This window comes from Mauremys reevesii, linkage group 23 (assembly GCF_016161935.1).
Source record: "Mauremys reevesii isolate NIE-2019 linkage group 23, ASM1616193v1, whole genome shotgun sequence".
Lineage (NCBI taxonomy): Eukaryota > Metazoa > Chordata > Testudines > Geoemydidae > Mauremys > Mauremys reevesii.
The window spans coordinates 11290645-11312996 of NC_052645.1; the positions used below are offsets into that span (position 1 = coordinate 11290645).

At 53.2% G+C, this 22352-nt stretch overlaps 1 protein-coding gene across 7 annotated transcripts in view; it reads right to left on the reverse strand.

Annotated features, from left to right (window-relative positions):
• The window catches only part of PTPRU (protein tyrosine phosphatase receptor type U), a 327477-nt gene that overhangs the window by 175590 nt on the left and 129535 nt on the right, over positions 1 to 22352 (reverse strand). For 4 of the 7 annotated variants that reach the window (XM_039511303.1, XM_039511302.1, XM_039511300.1 and 1 more), the window contains one exon: positions 5868 to 5996. In XM_039511303.1, the coding sequence (XP_039367237.1) occupies positions 5868 to 5996 (129 nt within the window). Of the gene's footprint in view, positions 1 to 5867; positions 5997 to 6113; positions 6395 to 22352 lie in introns of those variants that run through there. The other 3 variants (XM_039511306.1, XM_039511304.1, XM_039511307.1) reach the window with 3 other exon arrangements.

Sequence of the window (22352 nt, forward strand, 5' to 3'; positions counted from 1 at the left end):
GATATCTGCTAATGTTCCAGGACGGCTTCAGCTAGTTCCTTAAGTACCGCAGGGTGAATTTCATCAGGCCCCGCTGACTTGACTACATCTAACTTATCTACATATTTTTAACCTGTTCTTTCCCTATTTTGGCTTGTGTTCCTTCCCCCTTGTTGTTAATATTAATTGTGTTAAGTATCTGCTCACTATTAACCTTTTTAGTGAAGACTGAAGCAAAATAGGCATTAAACACCTCAGCCTTCTTGATGTCATCAGTTATTAGCTCTCCTTCCCCATTAAGCGGAGGATCGCCACTTGCTTTTGCCTTTCTCTTGCTCCTAGCATAGGTGCCGACTCTATGGGTGCTCCAGTCCTGGAGCACTCACAGAGAAAAATTAGCAGGTGCTTAGCACCCACTGGCAGCCAAGCTCCCCCGGCTGCCCCGTCCCCCACAGCCTCTCCCCCACTGGCAGCCCCGCTGATCACTCCTCCCTCTCCCTCCCAGTGCCTCCCAGCTCCGTGGCATGCAGATCAGCTCCGGGAGGGAGGGGGAGGAGTGGGGACAGGGCGTGTTCAGGGGGGGGGAAGAGGCAGGGGGGAAGGGGTGGAGTAGGGGCAGGGCCTGTGATTGGGGAGGGGGGGGTTGAGCCCCCAGGTAGAGGGGAAGTCAGCGCCTATGGCTCCTAGTCCTCTTCCCATTGCCTTTTATATTCCTTGCTAGGTGTAACTTTTTTTGTGCCTCAGCCTTTCCGATTTTGTCCCTACCTGCTTGCGCTGCTCTTTGGTGCTCCTGCTTAGCAACCTGTCCACGCTTCCACTTCCTGTAAGATTCCTTTTTGATTTTCAAGTTGTTAAAGAGCTCCTGATGGAGCCATATTGGCCTCTAACTATTCATCCTATCTTTCCTTCACGTCAGAATACTTCGCAGATGTGCCTTTAATATTGTCTCCTTGAGAAACTGCCCACTCTCCTAAACAGCCTTTTTCTCTTAGATTTTCTTCCCATGGGCCCTTACCTACCAGTTCTCTGCATTTGTCAAGCTTCTGCTTTTTTGAACTCCATTGTCCTTTCTCAGCTCCTCTCACTCCTTCCTTTCCTTCGCATCATGAAATCTCTCATTGCACGATCACTTTCTCCCGAAGTGTCCTCACTGAGATCACACCCTCATCGCCGTCTGTGTGGCTGGGACTTCTGGGGACACATCCCATGGTCAAGCCACTCCAGCATTCTTTCCCCAGTGAATTGTGGGAAACCTCGCTGTCTGTCCTAGTTTGTGGGAAGTCATTGGAGTATTCGTGGCACTCAAGTGGTTTAGCCTCTGTCCTCCCTGCAAAGCGGGCAGATTACTCACCTCAGTGAAAGCAGAACCAGGGATCCAACCCATCCCCAGCTAGCCTGGATTGAAAGCACCAACGCCCCTGGGGGAGATGGTTTTGTGTGTGGACAGGAAGGGGGCTAGGAACAAGACCCCCTGAGTCAACTCTGCAGTGAAAACATACCTCTCTCTCTCTAGTCCTCTCTTTCCCTCTCCCCCTTTCTCCAGCGAGGCGGCCAGGCTGTCGCTCCCCAGGTGTGTGTACTACTCTCAGGTGAGGTCTCTATGTGCCTGTGACCCAGATGGCCCCCAATAACAGCTGGCAGAGAGCACACCAACCCATAATTCATTTCAGGCCTCACACACTCATTGCCCCAACACACCGTGGTCATAATCTGTATCTAAAAAGTGTCCTGCGCAGACTGGTAACACGCTGGTCATTAATATTGTTGCGTGGGGCATGTATGGGTGGTGTTTAAACAGTTATAGATGTGTGCCGGAAGTGTGGTCTTAACACGTGTTTGGCAAGCAGTGCATTAGCCCAGCCCGCCCTAGACAGAGGACTGTTTCACCTGCTTGACTGTGTCTCCAATGTAAATTGAGCAAGGGGAGGCCAGACACAATGGAAGTACATTTACATGTAAGGTAAACAAAGCCATCGGATTAGCAAGTGGTGACCACGTAAGGATTATGCAGGGGGCTAGAGGCCATACCCCCAGGAAGCCTTCCTGGCTCTACAAACAGAGAACTGGCCTTTGGGTAATAGAAGCAGAAACAGAAAGTGATTTGGGCATCCATCACCTGAGGGACACAAGAGGCCAGAGCTCTTGACACCTGAGAAAGGTGGATCCCTCAGCCCCAGGGGAACTGAGAACTGACTATAGGTGAGAAACCTGCTTAGACAATGATTGTAACTTGCTGAAGTTAAGTTTTAGATGCTAGAAAGCGTGTTTGGTTTGGTTGTAACCTTCTCTGTCTTTCATTCTGACTTGAAATCATGTAAACCTCTGTTGTTAATACATTTATTCTGGTTTTACTACAAAACCATCTCAGTGCTGTTCTAGCGAAGCGTGGGTCGGCGGCTAACCTAGCAGGCTGATGGGGGCTCCGCGTCTCTTTGCAGGCGGCAAACTTAATAACTTCTGTCAGCGCGCAGTGAGAGGGACTGGCCGCTGCAGAGAGACGTCTCTGGGGAGCTGGGGTTCACTGATTGCAAACTGCAAGGTCAGGTTTGGACAGGCAGAGTCCTGCAGAGCGTGCTGGCCAGGCAGACAGGCTGGAATGGCAAGGGGCTGCTACGGAGCTTAGCAGCAGCAAAGCTCACTCCTACAGAGGCAGAGCGGTGACCTGAGCAAGACGTCACAGTGCCACTGTGACACAGCTTATAAATAAGGAACAGCCCAGAGAGGGACAGTGGGAGAGAGGAGGAAGGGAGCCGAGGTGAACGTGTTCCAGACCCAAAAGGCACCAGCTCATCCCGTTGGTACCTAAGCTCAGTGGAGGGGAGGAGACAGACCACGCTGAGCCCACCCACACCAGCCATTACATGCTTGACATGATGTGATTTATCATCCTGCAGGTGGCTGCCCTGGCCCCTGCGTCCTGCCCTCGAATTCTCCACCCCGTCCGTGGCCTCGTCTCCCACCGATAATGGAGAACATTATCTGTGCAGCTACCAGGATCCAAGGACACCGGACTCCGACTCTCCACCATGCTCATGGCTCTGCTGGAGGAGTTTGCGTCCCTTCTCCTACTTCATTCTGGTCTTTTACTGTCCCTCTTCACTTCCCATTCGTTCTTCTTTTCCTTTCTTACCCACCATGTCTCTCTCCCATTCCATCCTTGCTCTCATTTCCAGGTGGCTTTGTTTTAATGGTTATTTATTTAAAGGTACAGCACCCCCACTGACCCACGCACACCCCCACCGTTCCCCACACACAAGTGGCGGGAGCAGGCCTCAAAGACCGATCCCCTCCAGGTGTCCCTCTCCAGGTCAGCACGGAGTCTGCAGTGGCTGCCTACCCTGTGTCTGCTCCGGAGCGCAATCTGGGAGAGCAGGAAGGGAACAGAAAGAGGAGAGAGTTTAGGGAAGGGGAGAAATAAAAAGAAAACAGAATAAAGAACCAGTATGACCAAGCTGGCAAGATAAATGGCCCATGTCAGATTGATGGAGCAGTAAAGAGCTTTCTATAAAGCAGTTAATACTCTAATAAAACTCATTTTTACTACTGAGCTATAAACCAGCTTCTCTCTGTCTTCTCCCAGACGCTGGTGCCAGACCGGCTCTCCATGCTCTGGCCTGAGCAGAAGGAAGCTGGAGCATCAGGTACTATAACTTCAGGCTGTTCAGATACTGCAGTGAGGAGCACTGTGTCGGTCGCCCATCACCATAGCATCTGGGCAGCTCAAAAACATTTGTGAATTCAGCCACACACCACTCCCCCTGGTGGGTCAGTATCACTAACCCCTTTGTTATAGATGGGGAATTGAGACAGGGAGGTGATGGAGGGGGCAGCGGGAGAGGAACTTGCTTGAGGTCACACAGGGAGTCTGGGCTGGGAACTGAACTAAAATCCCCTGAGTCCCAGCCCGGTGCATTCACCTCAAGGCCATCCTTGTTATTGAGATGCACCCATTGACAGAAATCCACCAAACACACCCCAGGAGTTCAACCACCATGAGACAGGCCCCCGGAAAATCATGGCACTGGCTTGGAAATCATGCATTTTAAAAATAATACACTTTGGTTTCTCTGTATAGTCCTTCCTGGTTTCGCAGCCATTAGGTCGCACCCGCTTCCTGTTTTCAATGCTTTCTCCACAGCCACGAGGGCGAGCAACGTGCGTTTTCTCAGCACTGAAAGCTGGGCTCCTCCCATTCACCTGGCTCCAGAAGCTGGGGCCTGAAGACCAAATACTGCAAGAATCGCGATATAACGACAAGAGCCAGCAACACCGTGAGCACGCACCCCCGTCCCCTCGCAGCGCATGCTGCTCCTTTAAAAACAACCCCGATCCCCTCCCTGGAATAAAGGCAGCGCGAATAACTCTCTGAAAATGAAAACGTTCCTTTCGGAAACTAGCAGTGGGTCGGGTTTGGCAAGACGGGGTCCTCGCTGCAGAGGCTCTGGCCCCCTAGCAGATGGGGAGCCCAGCGTCCAGCAAGCACTGGGGCTTGTGTCACAGCGTAGCTGAGGAAAAGGAGGTTTGGGCTGAGCAGGGAGACACTGCGGAGACGCAGAGTAGGGCACAAGCTGCTCCCACCCTCTGCTGGCAGCCGGGAGGGGTCTTCTCCAGGTGGGGGAGGTGTCAGGCCTTGGCCAACAGGGGGCATCCTGCCACCATCACCCCAGCCTGGGAACTGGAAACCACAGACAAGCCTCCATTTCGCATGGTGCCAGTGACTGCGTTGGGGATCCCCGGCCGGGGCAAGACCTCCGGCTCCAAGCCCTCAGGCCTTGACCCCTAGAGAGTCACTCCGGCTAACACAGACTATCCCGTCTGTGAGCCCAGCCACTAGAGGGCGACGTCACTCACAAAGCCAGGACTTCCCACAGGCAGGTCGGCGTGCGCCAGCGCCCCCGTCTCCGATGCCGCGTGGGCCACGGCTCAGCCGCTGGCCATCCCACTCCACGGCATGCGGAATTCCTATCCCTGACTCCAGGGCCAGGCCGGCACATCGCCTCTAGCAGGCTGAGGCTCCTGGGGTGACTGGGGCTCATCCTCGCAGTGCAGGGCTTCCCACGTAACTGTGAGACTGAGAACTCGGCACACGTCTGACACCCGGGGACAAATTCCCAGCCTGTCAGGCGCTGCTAACTGCAGGCGAAACCAGCAGGTGCCGCAGAACCCCGGAAAGCCAAGAGAACAGTCCCTGTCACCGCTGAGCCCATCAGCCTGGGTCTCCGTCACACTCGCCTTGTGCAATGCCTTCCATGCAACAATACAACCTCGGGAGCAGGGACTGAACCTTCGCAGCTATCGCATGAGCCACAGGCCAAGAACTTCCAGGCAGGAATTAGCCAGTCAATTCATTCAGGGAAATCACACGTAGCTCACAGGAGACTCAAGAAGGGAAACACAGCGCAAACGTCACCCAGCAGCGCTCGCCTGCAAACCTGCTGGCCACAACCCCGACCTGATCCAAAGATGGGAAGAGCAGTATTGCCGCTTCGTTACTTAGCACCTGTCTCTTTCTCTCTTGTAGGGTTTTAGCCAAGCATTAGGCTTACACACACACACACGCAAGCGTAATTTCATGTTAAAATGGCGTCAAGAAAACTGCACATAAGAACGAACCAAGGTACTGTCTCCCAGAGAGAGCACAACGTGGGTGTCTCCTCTGCAACAAGCTGCAGCAACTCTGAGAATAGACGAGCTGCTGCCGCGGCAGACTCCATACTGCAGATCTGCTCCTAGCAACTGCAGGAGCCAGTGGGAGGCTGTGGGGAGGCGGCGGCGGGCTCTGTGTTAGGGCCGCGGGGATCCCATAGGTCTGACCTGTGGAAAGCTCAGAGGGGCTCAGACTGGGAGGTGTTGATGGGAGACCTGGGGGAGAGGAGGAGACGACTCACCGTGAGGAAGGTCAGAGGTCAGGTGAGGCATGACATAGCTGCGGATCAGCTCCCACTCGAAGTCATCGTCCTCCCGCTGGCTGTACTCACACTGGTTTAAATCCACGTCTTCCTCAAAGGTGCAGCCGGCTGCAGTGGGGAGAGAGAGAGACAGTCAGTGCCAGGGGAATGCAGCACACTTGGCCGGGAGGGGACAGCAGCGAAAGTGCCAGTGGACCCAGGTGAGAGAGAGAGAAAGGAAAAAACCTTCATGCCTGGCTGAAACTACCTGCCAGCCCACCTCACAGATGGCCTGGGGCAGGCAGGCCCCCAGGGCAGGGCTACACTCCGAGAACTCACACTTCCTCGCCATGACAGGACTTAACTTCTAACCCTAGACGGAACAGCAGGCTGACGTGTCAATCTACACAACTCCGGACTTCACAAGGCATGTCTTGCAGCTAACACTACACACAGATCCCAGCACACACATACACACCAGCAGACACAGACCTACACACACACACACACACACACGGATCCCACCACAACACACACACACACGTGGATCCCACCACAACACACACACACCCCAGCAGACAGTGGCCTCCCCTTTAAGCTCCCCACAAGCAAGCCCAGAATAATGCCCATTGTTCCCCTGGCCCAGTCCGCTGGGGGTGATGGGGCACTGAGAAGATTAGCAGCTGGAAATCCTTCCATCCATTCCAAACCATTCCAAGCCGTTCCATCCCAGACAGATGTGCAGTTCAGAGGGCAACAGAGCAATGATTAGGAGGAGTCTGTTTTAAATGCAGCATAAAACGGCAGCCGGATGACCAGAAAGCAACAGACACAGAATGAAACAATTAGTACCAGATACAGCAAGGATGAAACACAGACATGGGAATGGCAGAGTCTCCGGGGGCAGCCGGGGTCATGATCCCCTTGCTGATTAGATATGAAACCTAACCAATCAACCAGCCTTAGGAAATAACGAAGACCCTAGTTATCCCGCACATGAGGCTGGAAGGGAAGGCAGGCAGGATACGGTGGCTGGAAAACCCAGGCCAGCTTTGAGAACGAGGATGCCTCTTGGACCCACGTTCGGCATCGCACAGCTGTACGATCACTGCAGTTCATGCATGGGGAGGAACGCAGAGACGGCGCCGATCGCGTTTGGATCCAGAGCCAGGTTTTGGGTCCACACCCGCAGCAGAGTTCCAGGATGCTGAAATTATCTGGGAGCTGTTTGGTTGGGTATTATAGACATAGGGGCCAGCCACAAAATGTGGATCTGGATTCTCACCCCACTCCAAAGTTTGGGGGTAGGGTGATCTGAGACAGTCCCAACATGTAACAGCTAACATCTCAGCTACCCGCCCACATCCCTATCACTGCAAGCCCAGCTGTCACTCAGAGCCGCTGGCCTCCAGCATTTTAAAGTGAAAGATGACAATGGTCATCGTCTCATCTAGATGGAACAACGTACAGCTCCGTGCACAGCACGAACGGGGCAGGAGGAATAGGGTTTGCCAAAAGAGCGATGTCGGCAGAGAAGGCAAAATATTGGGGGCGGGGGTCTCAAACGTCTAGAAAGGGATTTACAGAGAGCAAAACAAAGCTGAAAAGTCAGGCTGGAACCCAGGCGTCCTGCTGCTGAACACTGCACCCCACCGGCTCCCTAGACCGCAGAGCAGGGAAAGGCACTTGATTGGGCACAGCTAATTGAAGTAAATGCCAGCAAGCCTGGTTAGAAACATGCCCAGAAACACACGCACACGCAAGGTAAATCGGCTTTCTGGTTCTGTCTGATACAACCGAGCGCGGTCCCCGGCCTACGCAGCCTCCCGCCCCCCTCCGGCCTGCAGAAGGATGGCGCTCTGATGTTTCATCCTATGAATACTTCTCCCGCGGCCAGGACCCAGGGTGCTTTTATGTTCAGTCATCTGTGCACCGGCCAAACCAAAAAAGGAGCTGGGGATTTGATTCTGTACAGCGTGTAACTGGTACAGCTCGGCTTGTTAAATACTGACCTATTGTTCCATTAAAGCCACAGATTACACGCAGGCCAGGGCTTCGGTAATAATTAATACCAGCCCCCTGGGCTGAGCAGAGCAGGCCCATTAAGAAACCCCTGAGCAAGCAGAAAGAACAAAGGCAAATACCCCATAAAGAGGCCGGTGCTCAGGCACTGACCAGCCCTTTTTATTATTTCATTCGCTTTTTCCTATTTTTCCACAAATTACATCGGCCAGTTCTCCCCAGGGCTGAGGAACTGGGGCTCAGGCAATTAGCAGCTTCACTAGGGCCGAGCATGGGGATTGCTACCCAGGCAAGTACCAGGACGGCTCTACGGCCTGAGGGAAATGCAGGCCAGAGCTCGGGGCTTGGCACCACTCATGCCCCTCCAGTGGATTTCCCCCTGCCCTACTCCCTAAGCAGGGAGTTCACAACCATGGGCCTGGCCTGCCCCCTACATGCAGACAGGGAGCAGCCCCTTCCAGCCAACAGCCTATTGATGGGTGCTGGCGTTGGCTGCTGTGTGTGCACACACGCTGCTTTTCCCACACACTGGCATTAGCACACACACCCCACCACGCGCCAGCGCCCCCGCGGCCCGCCCCGGCATTCACACACACGGGCACTCCCCTCCCACAGGCACCCAGGAGCCCCACACCTCGCATGCATGTACACTGGCCCCTCAATACTCACTCACGCGCTATCCCCCAACGCACACAGATGCACCCCCTCATGCACCAGCACCCCAACTCCCCGAGGCCCAGTCTCCCCTATGCAAAGGTAGCTCCGACCACCCACACATACGCACCTCTGCAGCCAGGTGCACTCCACCTCTCTGTGGTGCGCGGCTGGATACTCGGCAGCGCCTGGGTATGCCCAGGGCCCTGAGCTATTCCTCCAACTCCACCACAGAGAATAACCCACATCGATCCACCGAGCCAGCCTTTGCCAAAGGCACCAAGAGGCTCCGCCAAAGTTCCCATCCCACCAGCTAACTAGACGTTCCACCACAGAGGTGGCTTGGTCCAGTGAGCAGGGCCCTGGACTAGGACTTGGGAGATCTGGGGCTACTCCCAGCTCTGCCACTATCCTCCTTGGGCAAGTCCCATCCCCTCTCCGTGCCTCAGTTTCCTCTTCCAGCCTCTCTCTAGTTAGATTGGTAACTCCTGGGGGCAGGGGCTGCTTTCCACTCTGTGGCCCTAACCTCAGTGCTACTGGCATAGAATCATAGAACTGGAAGGGACCTCGAGAGGTCTTCTAGTCCAGTCCCCCGCCCTCACGGCAGGGCTAAGTATTATCTAGACATGGGATAGGCAACCAGTGGCACTCACACTGCCTGGGTCCTGGCCACTGGTCCGGGGGGCTCTGCATTTTAATTTAATTTTAAATGAAGCTTCTTAAACATTTTAAAAACCTTATTTACTTTACATAAAATAGTTTAGTTTTATATTATAGACTTATAAGAAAGAGACCTTCTAAAAACGTTAAAATGTATTACTGGCATGCAAAACCTTAGAGTGAATAAATGAAGACTTGGCACAGCACTTCTGAAAGGTTGCCGACCCCGATCTAGACCATCCCTGAGAGGTGTTTTCTAACCTGCTCTTCAAAGTTTCCAATGATGGAGATTCCACAACCTTCCTAGGCAATTTATTTCAGTGCTTAACCACCCTGACAGGAAGTTTTTCCTAATGTCCATCCTAAACCTCCCTTGCTGCAATTTAAGCCCATTGCTTCTTGTCCTAGCCTCAGAGGTTAAGGAGAGCAATTCTTCTCCCTCCTCCTTGTAACCACCTTTTATGTAGCTGAAAACTGTCCTCCTGTCCCTTCTCAGTCCTCTCTTCTCCAGACAAAACAAACCCAATTTTTCCAATCTTCCCTCATAGGTCATGTTTTCTAGACCTTTAATCATTGTTGTTGCTCGTCTGGACTTTCTCCAATTTGTCCACATCCTTCCTGAAATGTGGCGCCCAGAACTGGACACAATACTCCAGCTGAGGCCTAATCAGTGTGGAGTTGAGCAGAAGAAGGACTTCTCGTGTCTTGCTTACAACCCTCCTGCTAATACTAATGGTATAATTCATTTGCATCCATTTCTAAACCAATATAGATAAGCCACTACAAAAGCCTTTGCGGTATAAGAGCGGCTCATGGCAGGTGAATTAAACCTGGTCTCAGCTGACTTAAGATAAACAAAATCTTCCCTCACAGGACTAGGGAAGGCAGTGTGGCCTAGTGGCTAGGACAGTGGGCTGGAAGTCAGGAGATGTGGGTCCTAGTCCTGGCTCTGGCCTGTTGGGTGACCCGGGGTGAGCCTGTATAATAAGGAAAAATCACACTGGCTTGCCTTGATAAAGTGCTTTGAGATCAGAATTAGACTGGGATGACCCTAACAGGTGTTTGCGAGCCTCATCTCTCTTCCTTATCTAGCCACCCCCTCTCGGGATCCCATTCTCCCCAGCCTGACAACTGGTGGTGTCACTCAGCCCCATGGAAAGCCCTCGCTCTATCCTCGCAGCACTTTGCCCAGGGGTGTAGCATGGCAGCTTCTTAAACAACCCACAGCAACATCGTCCCCAGCAGTTCGGAGCAGGAAGTGAAGTTGGGACTATAGTCAAGGGAAACTGCCAGGAGGGATTTAGTGGGACAGAATGGACCTGCATGGCATCAGGATACCTAACTCAGGCCCTGATTTCCCCTACAGGACCATGGAGTCTCAGCATTCACAGGGGTCTCAGCTTCACGTCCCACCCTAAAGCCAGCACCTCCAGCTGCACAGAGCCTGCGCAGCAGGACTAATGCAAAGGCAGTAATGGCACCTGCCGAGTGACCAACAGGAAGCCGAGTTTTCCTGGCAGTTCTCCCGTCACAGCCAGGCCCTGCATGGCTCACGAAAACGAACGCAAGCACAGCCACGAAGGATGGGCCGGGGCCACGGGGAGGGGAGGGCTGACAGGCGTTACAGGGCATGCATTGCTCGCCCCCCCCGAGTTCCTCCCTGCACTCTCAAAAGAGAGCTCAGCCTCCAGTGAGACGCACCCACTTAGTGCAGTTAGAAAGGAAAGGGGGAGGAGGAGGAGCCGTGAGAGAAACATATAAAATATCAATGCACTGGAGCGAGGCAGCCGTCCCTCGTTCCTGGAGCCGAGCGTGGACTGAAGCTTGGTGAGGGTCCAAAATACTGAAATCCCTTCCCCCCCACACACACATTCCAGAGGGGATTAGAAGTGGAAATACTGTGGCTGGAGGGGGAGGCTTTTCTTTGAAGTTTTCAGCAATATTTTACACCCACTAGGGTTTCAGAGAAGGGCCAGGAAGATGCAGAGTTACCAGGACTAATCCCAGTTCGGGAAGGGCCATTATACCTGGTGCTTCGGGGTTTAAACCCATCTCTGCTAGCGACCACAATTCGACCCACGAGGAGGGCAGATTACCCCATAGCTGTTACTGTGGCATCCTTCTTACACCTGCCTCTGACACACCTTCTGCTGGCCACCGTCAGAGACAGGACAATGGGTCGCGTGGCCAGTCTGGCGGTTCCAGGCCGTCCCATTTTGCAGCGATTCCCCATCGAGGCTCAAGCCTTGTGTGATTTGCCTGTTAGGAACATCAGCATGAGATGCACAAAGAGGCCATTTGAAGAACCAGTGAAGTACAAACACGGCCCTCCCACAGCTGAACTCCACGGCCGGCCAGCTGCCCTTCTCCCCGTGAGCAGCAGCAGGCAGCTTTGTTACGCCCACAGGTTTTTATTAAAACATTTATTTAAAAACAGGTTGTTACAAGAACTACAGCCAAGGTGCCGGACCCAGGTGCAGTCAAGGAGGACGGAACTCACCACTTCCTGGAATGGAAAGTGGCCGCAATAGGTGCACCAGGTCTGGAATGCCGCCTAGTGGAACCTGCCCGCTAATCAACGCTAACTAGAATCCTTAAAAGGAAATCTGGGGCGGGCGGTGTCTGGAGATCTCCGTGCCTCCGTCTTCCCTACAAAAATCCTGCATCTCAACAGATTATTACCAACCCCACGTGTTAAAAATAAAATCATGAATCAGGAGCCCAAAAGTTATGAGATTTGTTTAAAACCCATCGAATTGCAAAAGTATTAATACCTGTACGAACTGAACAAAAGAACATTCCCCGCCCCAAGGAGCTTCCAGTCTAAGTATCGGTTGGAAGAAATAAAGAACAGTGAAATCTAACAGTTACTTCACAGTTTATGCTGGTGACCGTGGACAGGTAGAACCATTTATTTGACTATTTATCAGAGTCAACCTTCCCCCCTCCTCTCACCACAGCAACATTTTTCAAGCTTAACTGTTGTGTATCCTGCATCCAGCCAGGTACTAGAGGCTACAGAGTTTTCAGATCTTCCAGCTTTTACCGCACCAGCTTGAGAGCAACTGAGAAGAAATTATCTGTAAGACTTTGCACCCAGGTTATACTGTGGGAGCTGGTGATGTCACATAAGAACGGCCATACTGGGCCAGACCAATGGTCCATCTAGCCCGGTATCCTGCTTTCCCACCGTGCCAGATGCTTCAGAGGGAATGAACAGAATAGGGCAATTTATCAAGTGATCCATCCCGTCATCCAGTCCCAGCTTCCGGCAGTCCGAGATTTAGGGAGGTCCACAGCATAGAGTTGCATCCCTGAGCATCTTGGCTAATTGCCATTGATGGATCTATCATTCAGGAACTGATCTATGAACCCAGTTATACTTTTGGCCTTCACCGTGTCCTTTGGCAATGAGTTCCACAGGCTGACTGCGCGTTGTGTGAAGAAATACTTTACAGCCAAAGCTGCACAGGAAATAGCAGCTGGGGCATAATGAGGAGGAGGAGAAAAGTTTTCAGTCTCTGAGGTGGGATGACACACAATTGCCTGTCCCAATACGTGTTACCCTATTTAGTGCCCTTACAAAGGGGAGCACATTTGCAGCCCAGCCAGTAAATTAGCACAGGGCAGTGCCTGGGGAGCCAGGTTCTGCAGGGTAGCTGAGATCAGAATCAGGCCCACTGCAGTCTGAACATTGTAACAATCTGGGATTTACGCTTGTTCTAGAGAACAGGCAGGAGGGGAGTGAAAATGTAAAATGCACAGATAAGGGCAGGTTCTACCACTTTCTCCCACTGCCCCCATTCTGCTTTAACCCCACGTGTAGTTAATGCACCGAAGGTAGAAAGTTAACACAGTTCTCGTACCAGGGGATGGATTTGCGTGTAAGCAGCTCTGGGAAGGCAGCGCTTTGGAGAGAAGCTCCTAATGAGTTTTGTGTGTATCCCCGGGGTGCTGCACCACGGCACGCCTTTGCCACTGCCCGCCCAAGGGCACTTCCACCATACAGAGACGGCAGCAGACACCACCTCGAAAACCAGATTCCCATTGCCCGCCCTTATTCACCATCCCTCCAGCACCACTGTGTTAGAGGCTGCCCCACTGAGACACTGGGGAACGTCGCTTTCTTCTAACACTGAACAAGGAGCTCTGGGATATCAGGATTATCCCCAAGGCTAATGGTCCTGCTTCAGTGGGGAGCGTCTACCTAGAACCTTCCCCAGGCCTCCCCTCGCCTGACAGGCTGGTACAGTTTTAAAGGAAAAGTACATAGCCAGTAGATTCTGCTCATTATAGCAAAGTGGCTGTTATCTGAAGGTTGCCACTAGGCGGAAGAGAGGCTTGCAGGGCTGCAGCCAGAGAAGGCAGCACTGGGATGTGCACAGTACCTCTCCCTGGAGTCCTGGAACCCCGTGGCTAGGCGGGGAGGCTGTGAGCAGAGCAACCGCAGGGAGGTTTGTGAGGCTTCAACCAGGGAAAGCACATGATAAAGTTGTCAATAAGTGGTGTTGAAGCCAGTGGGACGGGATTGGTTCCCAGCAAAGGGTTGCTATTACTGGGACGTTGTTAAGATCAGGATTGCTATTAACCAGCATCAACACACACACTTCCCCTCTTCCTCCACATTTCCAAGCCCCGAGGCCCTTTCCCACCCCCAGCCAATGCTCAGACCCTTGGCCAGCGCCATACAGGATGGGAGTTCGAGTCTCCCAGCAGTGATGGGGAGGGCAAATTCCATGCTGGCTACACCCCTTTCCATGGGTCAATGCCGCCTTCCCACTCCCTAGGGGTAACCGCTTCCCCCTTGGGCTGCCCTGACTGCTAAACCAGACTAGGGAGCTGCTGCAGCTAGGGGAAGCCGCAAACCTCCTCTGAGTTCTCTGATTAAATCTAGCTGCTGCCTGTTCCGTGCTACTCTGAGCAGTGTTAACGGTGGGGACAGCACGCAGCAATGTCTAAATCAAGCAGCCAAAGCTCAGGAGCCAGGCCCTGAAAAATCATATGATTAAAAATTAAAAAACAACATGATTTTTAAGCCACAAGCCCCCAGGCCTTCTGGTTCCTGAGCCTTTCTGGGCCACGTTTTCAAAGTTTTGCTCTGCAACCATGCAGGCTAAACCTACTTTTTCTTTTTTTTTTTTCAAATGAAAGCTGACGTAAATCACATGAGTCCAAGTGCTGGGGCTTTGGGGAAACCATCAAGACTTGCAATAAAAAGAGCCAAAGCTGGCAACCCTGAAAAGCAAAAGAGAGAAAGAAAAAGAAAGAGGGAAAAAAAGAGGGGAACCCCCCGAAAGCAGATGAAAGAAAGAGAACTACTAAGTATGAAGAGGAAACCCATAGCCAGCGGGGTCCTGACTGTGCCCTCCTGCATCCCCAGCGGCATTTAGCTCCTTCATCCCGTCTTAGCAAAGAGAAACCCGGGCACTGAAGATAATGTGAATTAACTGCAAGCAGCACAGAACCACCCCACAAGCAGAGGACCAGAATGGAGGAGGGGCCGTTGGAAAAGAACAGCCGCTCGCCCTGCCTGTGGGATCAGAGCCGAGGCTCAGTGCTCGGTTTTCCCAAACAGGGGGTCGTTTTACTACAGCTCCCTGCAGAGCCCAAGAGGCGCTGGTTGGCGAGTAGGATACATGCCTCTCACCTCCGGGGTGCCAGTTTCCCACCAGGTTGGGGCAGCGGCGGCCAAAGCTTGTTACCATCTTACAGCTGTTTGGTGACCTTTGTGAAACGAGTCCGCTGGGTCTCGGCCCATGTCCCCATTCCAAAAGCCACCCCCCAAACCCGGCAGATTAGGTGAGTTAACAGGGCTTTTCCTTCCTCGCTTTGCAAGGAGAAAGAACAGTCTAGTGGCTAATGCACCAGACTGTGCTGCAGAAAATCAACGTTCGGTTCCCTGTTCTACCACAGACTCCTGGTGAGATTTCGCACAAGACTGTGTGCCTCAGTTTCCCCCACTGCAAAAAGAGGGATTGTACGCTTTGTCTGCCTCCTGTGAGGCAGCATTCTTTCCTCTCTCCAAAATGCTTGGTGATCTGTTTGGGCTCCCCAAGAGGACCATCACCTCTTCCAGTTGCTTCTAAAGATACAGAAGCTGCTATTAGCCAGATCGAAATATCTTCACATCCTTGCCCAGACACTGCTTACCTCTGATCAAGAAATTGCCAGTGAAAGCCTGTCATTCCATCTAATATGTTGCCATAATGAAACAATTTTTGCTAGTCACCAGCGGAAGCTTAAAATGCAATTATGGGGAATGGATATTTCGCCGGCTAATACACAGCTGTCCGAGCCAATCAATCTCCCCTCCTTGGACAGGTTGATTGTTATTGCTCTTTATGTGTGGGCCTGTTCTCTCTTCCGCTCCCCCGATCTACAGCTGAAATGAAGCTGGGTAGGATGGGATGCTCCATATTGCCAACAAATTTGTACATACACGCACGCGGCCTTGAAAACAGCTTCCCTGGTAGACAGCAGGAGAGATACTGCACTTCCGTGCTTGGCCGTTAACTGTTACGCAGCTGCTGGAATGGAAAGTGGTTTAAAAAAAACCAGCTAATTGTTTGTATTACAGTAGCAAGTACAGGCCACTACAAATTAAATCAGGGCCTCATTGTGCTAGGTGCTGTACATACACATAGTAAGGGACAGTCTCTACCCCAAAGGGTTCACAGTGTAAACAGACAGCAGCGGACAAAGAGGGAAACAGAGGCACTGAAATCCAGCAGGGGAGGGGAAGAGCCAGGATTAGAATCCAGCTCTCCTGATTCCCAGCCCAGTACCTAAGCTACTAGACCACAATGGAGAACTAGCATGATCCAGCCACCTTTAAATCCTGCTGACCACTTCCTAAGCCCCTATCTTCTCTTTGTAATGCAATGGCCTAGTGCACGTGATCACAACTCCCCTAATGGCTGGTTCCAGTCATGATTACAGCCTGCTACTCACGGTTTCAGGAGCTCTCCTTTCACTCAAGCAAACAAGGCTTGTGCTTTTGTTACTAAAGGTGCCGGGTTTGAGCCCCACTCCTGGAGGTGATGTATCATTATGCACCTGTGACGGGCTGGATCACAGAAACCCCCTGGGAGCTGCCACCTGATGTGCCAAGACTACTTCTGCCCCTGCCTTCCCTGCCAGCTCGGGGCCCCAGCACCCTGTCTTGCTAAGCCAGAGATTCCCGTCTGCTCCAGCACAGACCCAGGGTCTGAATTACTTGCCCCAAAGCTGCAGACTTAACTGAAAGCAGCTCACAGAAGTGTGCTTGTCTTTAACACTCAGATGCCCAACTCCCAATGGGGTCTAAACCCAAATAAATCCGTTTAAACTCATGAATTGTTCACCCTCTAACACTGATAGAGAGAGATGCCCAGTTGTTTGCTCCCCCACGTATTAATACACACTCTGGGTTAATTAATAAGTAAAAAGTGATTTTATTAAATACAGAAAGTAGAATTTAAGAGGTTCCAAGCAGTAACAGACAGAACAAAGTGAATTACCAAGTAAAATAAAATAAAACACGCAAGTCTATGTCTAATACAGTCAGAAACTGAATCCAGGTAAGATCTCGCCCTCAGAGATGTTTCAATATGTTTCGTTCACAGACCGGACGCCTTCCTAGCCCAATCCTTTCCCCTGGTGCAGCCCTTGTTCCAGCGCAGGGGATTCCTCATGATGGCTCCTCTCTCCTCTTTGTTCTGTTCCACCTATTTATCTCTCTTTTGCATAAGGCAGAAATCCTTAGCCCCTCTGGGTTCCCATCCCCGCTTCTCAATGGAAAAGCACTAAGTTAAAGATGGATTCCAGTTCAGGTGACATGATCACACGTCACTGTAAGATTTCATTGCCCACTTGCCAGCACACACACACACACACATACAGGAAGACTTACAGGTAAAACAGCCACAGAATCTCAGGGTTGGAAGGGACCTCAGGAGGGATCTAGTCCAATCCCCTGCTCAAAGCAGGACCAATCCCCAGACAGATTTTTGCCCCAGATCCCTACATGGCCCCTTCAAGGACTGAACTCACAACACAGGGTTGTAGCAGGCCAATGCTCAAACCACTGAGCTATCCCCGCCTGCAGTCAATTGCCCTGGTTAATGGGAGTCATCAAGATTCCAAACCACCACTAATGGCCCACACTTTGCATAATTACAATAGGCCCTCAGAGTTATAGTCATATTTCTAGTTTCAGACACAAGAGTGGTACATTTATACAAATAGGATGACCACACTCAGTAGATAAGCTTTGTAATGATACCTTACAAGAGACCTTTTGCATGAAGCATATTCCAGTTACATTAGCATATTTTCATAAAATCATATAGAGTGCAAGGTCACAGCACCCATGGTATATTACAGGTGCATGACCATTAAAGTCCCATGGCACTTTGCACAAAAGAATAAGATTTTCCCTTTATGCACCAGGCCAAAGTTCCCCACCCAAATCCGACTGTGCAAAAGCTGGCTGCTCCATCCACCCCAGAGCTGGCTGCATTTCTGTAGCCCTGCCATGAAGAATGTCAAGGTGATGTTTTAATTAACGCCCTACCTCCCCTCCAATCTCAACAGCTGCTCCTCCCATGTCAAAGCTGAGTCCAGGGCAGAGGGGGTCAGGAGGAGCTGCGTTGACTGTTCGGTGGATGGCTAGAGTAGGCCTGGCCTATCTCCACCGCAAGACCGATAGCACCATAAAATTAAGATTAAAATAGATGAATTCCAATGTCCCAGCTATAGCTCTCACGGCCGCGATTTAAAAATCATCACCTTCCATCAGCCACGGAAAGACAAATAGAAAGAGCCCAGTCCGGGTTCCCTGCCGTGCCCAGGATCAGGTTCCTAGGCTGAAAACCTCAGCGCTAGGCAGAGCGTTCGGAAATCCAGGCTTCTAGTCTGCCTGGGTCTGAGGCCTCAGCAATCCCTGCTTCACCAGTCATTGGTGACCAGCGCTGCTAGGGCGCCTGGGTTCTGCTGCCAGCCCTGCCATGTAGAGCTCAAATTACCCATCTGTATAATGGGGACAGTTATAGCCATCTATGTACTGGGCAAGCAGGAAGCCCTGCCAATTTCACGTCCAGAACGCTTGGAGCGCCTCAGATGCTGGGTGCTCACACCCTGCTTGGGCTTGCTTAAGTGCCGCAGGAGCAGAGCCCAGCGAGGATGCAGAGGGGGAAGCACTTGGGTAAAATACCAGCTGACAGAGGGATCGATCGTTTCCTTTCCCCACACCGTGACCGAGCAGGTATCCGGTGGTTTGGGGGAGACACCAGACGCTGACCTGCCCTTCCAAATCACAGCCATTAAGGACCATTTTGCACGTCTAACCCAGCCCAGAGGACCAGGAGACCCGGCCAGCAGCCTTTCTTCACTCCACATGCCCACGACGTCCACAGGAGTTTTGCTGGAATAACGTCTGTCCTGCGAGGGCGTTGGCACGTGTCTGGGTGTGCTTTCAATAGAGGCCACGTGCAGACGGGTTTACGATGCAGCAGGAAGGCTGTTCTCGTGAGATTTCCAGGCCAGGTCCATGCTCACTGATTGGTCTGGATGCTGTTGTTCAGATGAACACCCAAGCTCCCCAGCTGTTGAGGGCAGCCTAACGCTCCCCCCAGCGAGCAGGTGGGCAATACGGCAGGATGCCGCATTCACCCACTGCAGCATCTGCCACAGTGAAGTCAGCTGGGAGCTCCTGACAAACCGCCCCGGGGAGAACACCGACTTGCCACGCTCCCATTGATCGAAAGGCTGGTTATGGGGTTATCCTGCCGGAGCTTCTAAACTCTACAGGCCGCCCGCTTCCCATGCAAGCCTGCCCCCAAAGTAGCTCCCCCCAGCATGGAGGTTAGTAGCTCCGGGAGTTGTCTGCTCAGTAACAGGGAGGCCTGGATGAGCCCGACTCCTGGTTTAGCAGAAGGCTTGTGCGTAGCCTTCGCACCAGTGCGAAACGAGGTTCTGCTGCACTTAGGGACGTCTGGTACACGCTGGGGAAGGCAGGGAGCGATTCTGACCCCCAGAGCTGTGGGACGAGTCTGTTCCATGGTGCGACGCTCGAGTTCCTCCGAGGTTTGTTACATTTGGGCTGGTGTGTGCAACCCCAAACTCACGTTACCTCCCCTCTGCCCAGATGGAGTGAGCCCTGCACGGGAACTCTACCGAGACCTCCCACATCACAGCTCGAACCACAAGGCAACCTGGCAGGCCACACCGGGTACCTCATATGCGATGTACAACCAGACAGACCCTCGCCCAGCCTACGGACTGATCACTCGGCCAGAGGGCTGGAAATTAACACGGTGAGCTGCGCGTTGCGTCCAGTGACCAAGAGCCTGGCTGGAGAGAGCGTTGGCCTGTCACCCCCGGTGCTCACGGCAACCTCGGAGCTGGCTCTTTATTTTGCAGCATGCTCCGGGGGGGGGATCCGGGCACTGGCTGGCAACCACTGGAGCTGCTAGAATTCAGATGGAGGTTTCTGCCCATTGAGTCGGGCTCAGCCACCCAGACAGCACATCGGCCTGGAAGGTTTGCGCAGGCAGGGGGAAGAGCTGTAGTAACAGCCTCGTTCAGGCAGCACCAGACTGCAGTGGGGCTGGCAAGGACCCCAGCTGGGAACGACCTCAGGCAACCCCAACCCTATCGGACACACAGCGACGCAGCTCCCAGGCACAGGAAGGAAGTGGTATCTGTGCACCTGCCTGGCCCCATCCCGGGACACAAAGAAATGAGTCAGGCTTCACCACAGCACTGTGAGGAAAAGCAGCAGCCTTATTTCCATTCCACAGCTGGGAAACTGAGGCCCAGACTGAGGCCCAGACCCTCAAAGCTATTCAGGCGCCTCACTCCTACGGAAGTTAGGCACCCAAATACGGGAGGATCTGGGCCCAAGAAACCAGCGGCGGAGCCAGGAATTGAAGCCACGTCTCCCACATGCCAGGCCAGGGCCTTACCTCTTCCAAACTCCCTCTCACCTCCTTGACTGCCTCTTTCAGAGACAGTCTTGCTCTGCGAGGTCGTTTCTGTCCATTGGCCCACGTCCCTGGGGAGCGGCCAGCAATGCGCTAGATAAGCGGGGCCGGGGGCAGGCTGGCGTGGGAAGTTGGCAGCCCAGCAGGGCCGGTGTCTGCTCTGGCATGTCACCCAGTGAACAGGTTACTCCCCGGATAATGCTCGGGGGGCAGTTCTAAACTGGGGGTTAAATGTAAGACAGGCCCAAAAAAAGGGACGCGGGAAGTTAGAAGCCGTAGAGCAAGGAGGTGAAGGGAGGAGAGAGAGAGGCAAAGGCTTCCTCCCCTGCAGCCTGAAGAGGAGGGGGGAGACCAAACTGAAGGCTGCAGCTGGGAGCTATCAGCACAGCAGCGCCAGGGGTAAGAAGAAGCCAGCACGTGCCCAACGCAGCAGCATTCCCTGCCCGGGCGAAGGAGCCGGGGTCACATTGCAAGACCGGCAGCGTATGGAGTCGGGTGGCGACTCAGCCACATTCCAGACGTTCCCAGCGCTGCATTACCAGGCCGGTGGGACGCCCAGCTGGCTATTTCAAGTGCCTGGGTAAAAAAGGCTCTTTCTTAAAGGACAGACCCAACCCCTCGGAGTCAGGGCAACTAAGGGTGGGGACTAAAATAAACCTGGGTGGCTTTTTCCACCCGTGAGCCCGGCCAGGCCTCTGGGAGAGGCAGCCGGATTCTATTCCTCTCTAGGCATCAACAGCATGGCTGCCCCGGGCATGCGGGACCTGGCCGTAGGGGGGTCCCTTTCTTTCTGGTGAGACTGGGGAGACCCAAAACCTTTCTCTGCTGCAGCACGGGGTCCCGGGCAAGCAAAGGCTGAAAAACATCCATCCACAGATTTGTCCCCCACGCGCCAGTCGCTGTGCTCAATCCCGCCCTTTTCCGCGCTGGGGGACCCCAGCCCGTTGCCTCCAGAGCGCATGCCACGGCCGAGCAGGCCCACGCCAGCTAAAGGTCCCACGAGCATGCAGGGCTGGCAGTGAGCAGAGAAACGAGTATTTCCTGGTGAGCAGAGCACGTCTGACCTGGAGTCACTGCGGGACGATCAGCCCAGAACCCTGCACCGTTAGCTTGACAGCGTCACTGCGGTTCCGGTTTAAATCGAGACACGCGCCCGCCCGCGCACTGCATGCTGAGCCGGCTGGAAGGACACAAGGTGGACGTAGCAGGGACGGACTGTCTGGTGAGCTGAGGCCCAGATTCCAGCAGCCACCTCACATCGGTCCCATGGTCACCAGGTCGTGTCAATCCCAAACCTGAGCCCCTTACTCAGCAGTTCACCCGGCCGCCTGGGTTTCCCTTCAGGAGAGGAGAGCCAGGAGCAGAGACGGAAATGCAAAACTTAGAACAAACCAACTTCTTAGCTACTATCGATCCCACCCTACAGATGGGGAAACTGAGGCACAAAGCAAGGTGGAGCAACTCATCCGTGTCTGAGGCACCAGCCCATCCATTGCCCCCTCGTCACAAGGTGAGTCCAACCCAGCAGCAACCGAAAGGCACAGCAGGTTCTGGCGCAGAGACGCCCCAGAAGGGGAGAGCGGGGAAAGCTGCACCCCGGGCGGGGGTTGGCAGGAGGGGTGGAAAAAGCCACGGGTGGGCGTTGCAGAGAAGAGTGGACGCTGATCCAAACACGGGGGCAGCAGGAAAGACGGCGTGGGGCAGACAGCAGGAGGACAGCGGAGGAGGCGAAATGGAGGAAGAAAAGAAAGAACAAGTGACCCCATGCAATTGACGGAGCCTAATTAAATCCTCCACCGTGGCTAGGAATATGGATAGCTGCCCAGGAGTCAGCCTTGTGCTTTTTGATCTGTTTAGTCTATGGGCCTCGTGCTTGAAAGTTAATTACACACTTAAACCCTTTCTGTTTAACCTAATGCACCATGGGAAATGTGCCATGGGTTTCTCTTTTCTTTGACTGAGCAGCCTTTCAAAGGCTCCCGCACTAAGGGGCTTGCCGCAGTCGCGGATTTGAACACAGGCTCCATTCTCCTGACAGGCTTGTTCTGTGCGGGGGGGCAGGAGAGCGGAAGGGTGGGTGGCTCAATTCATATGCGCCAGGGGGAGGCGCTCTCTGCCCGAGATGCCACCCTGATGCCACAGAGGGCCTAACCCACAGGAAAAGGACTCAGAGAAGAACTGGCCA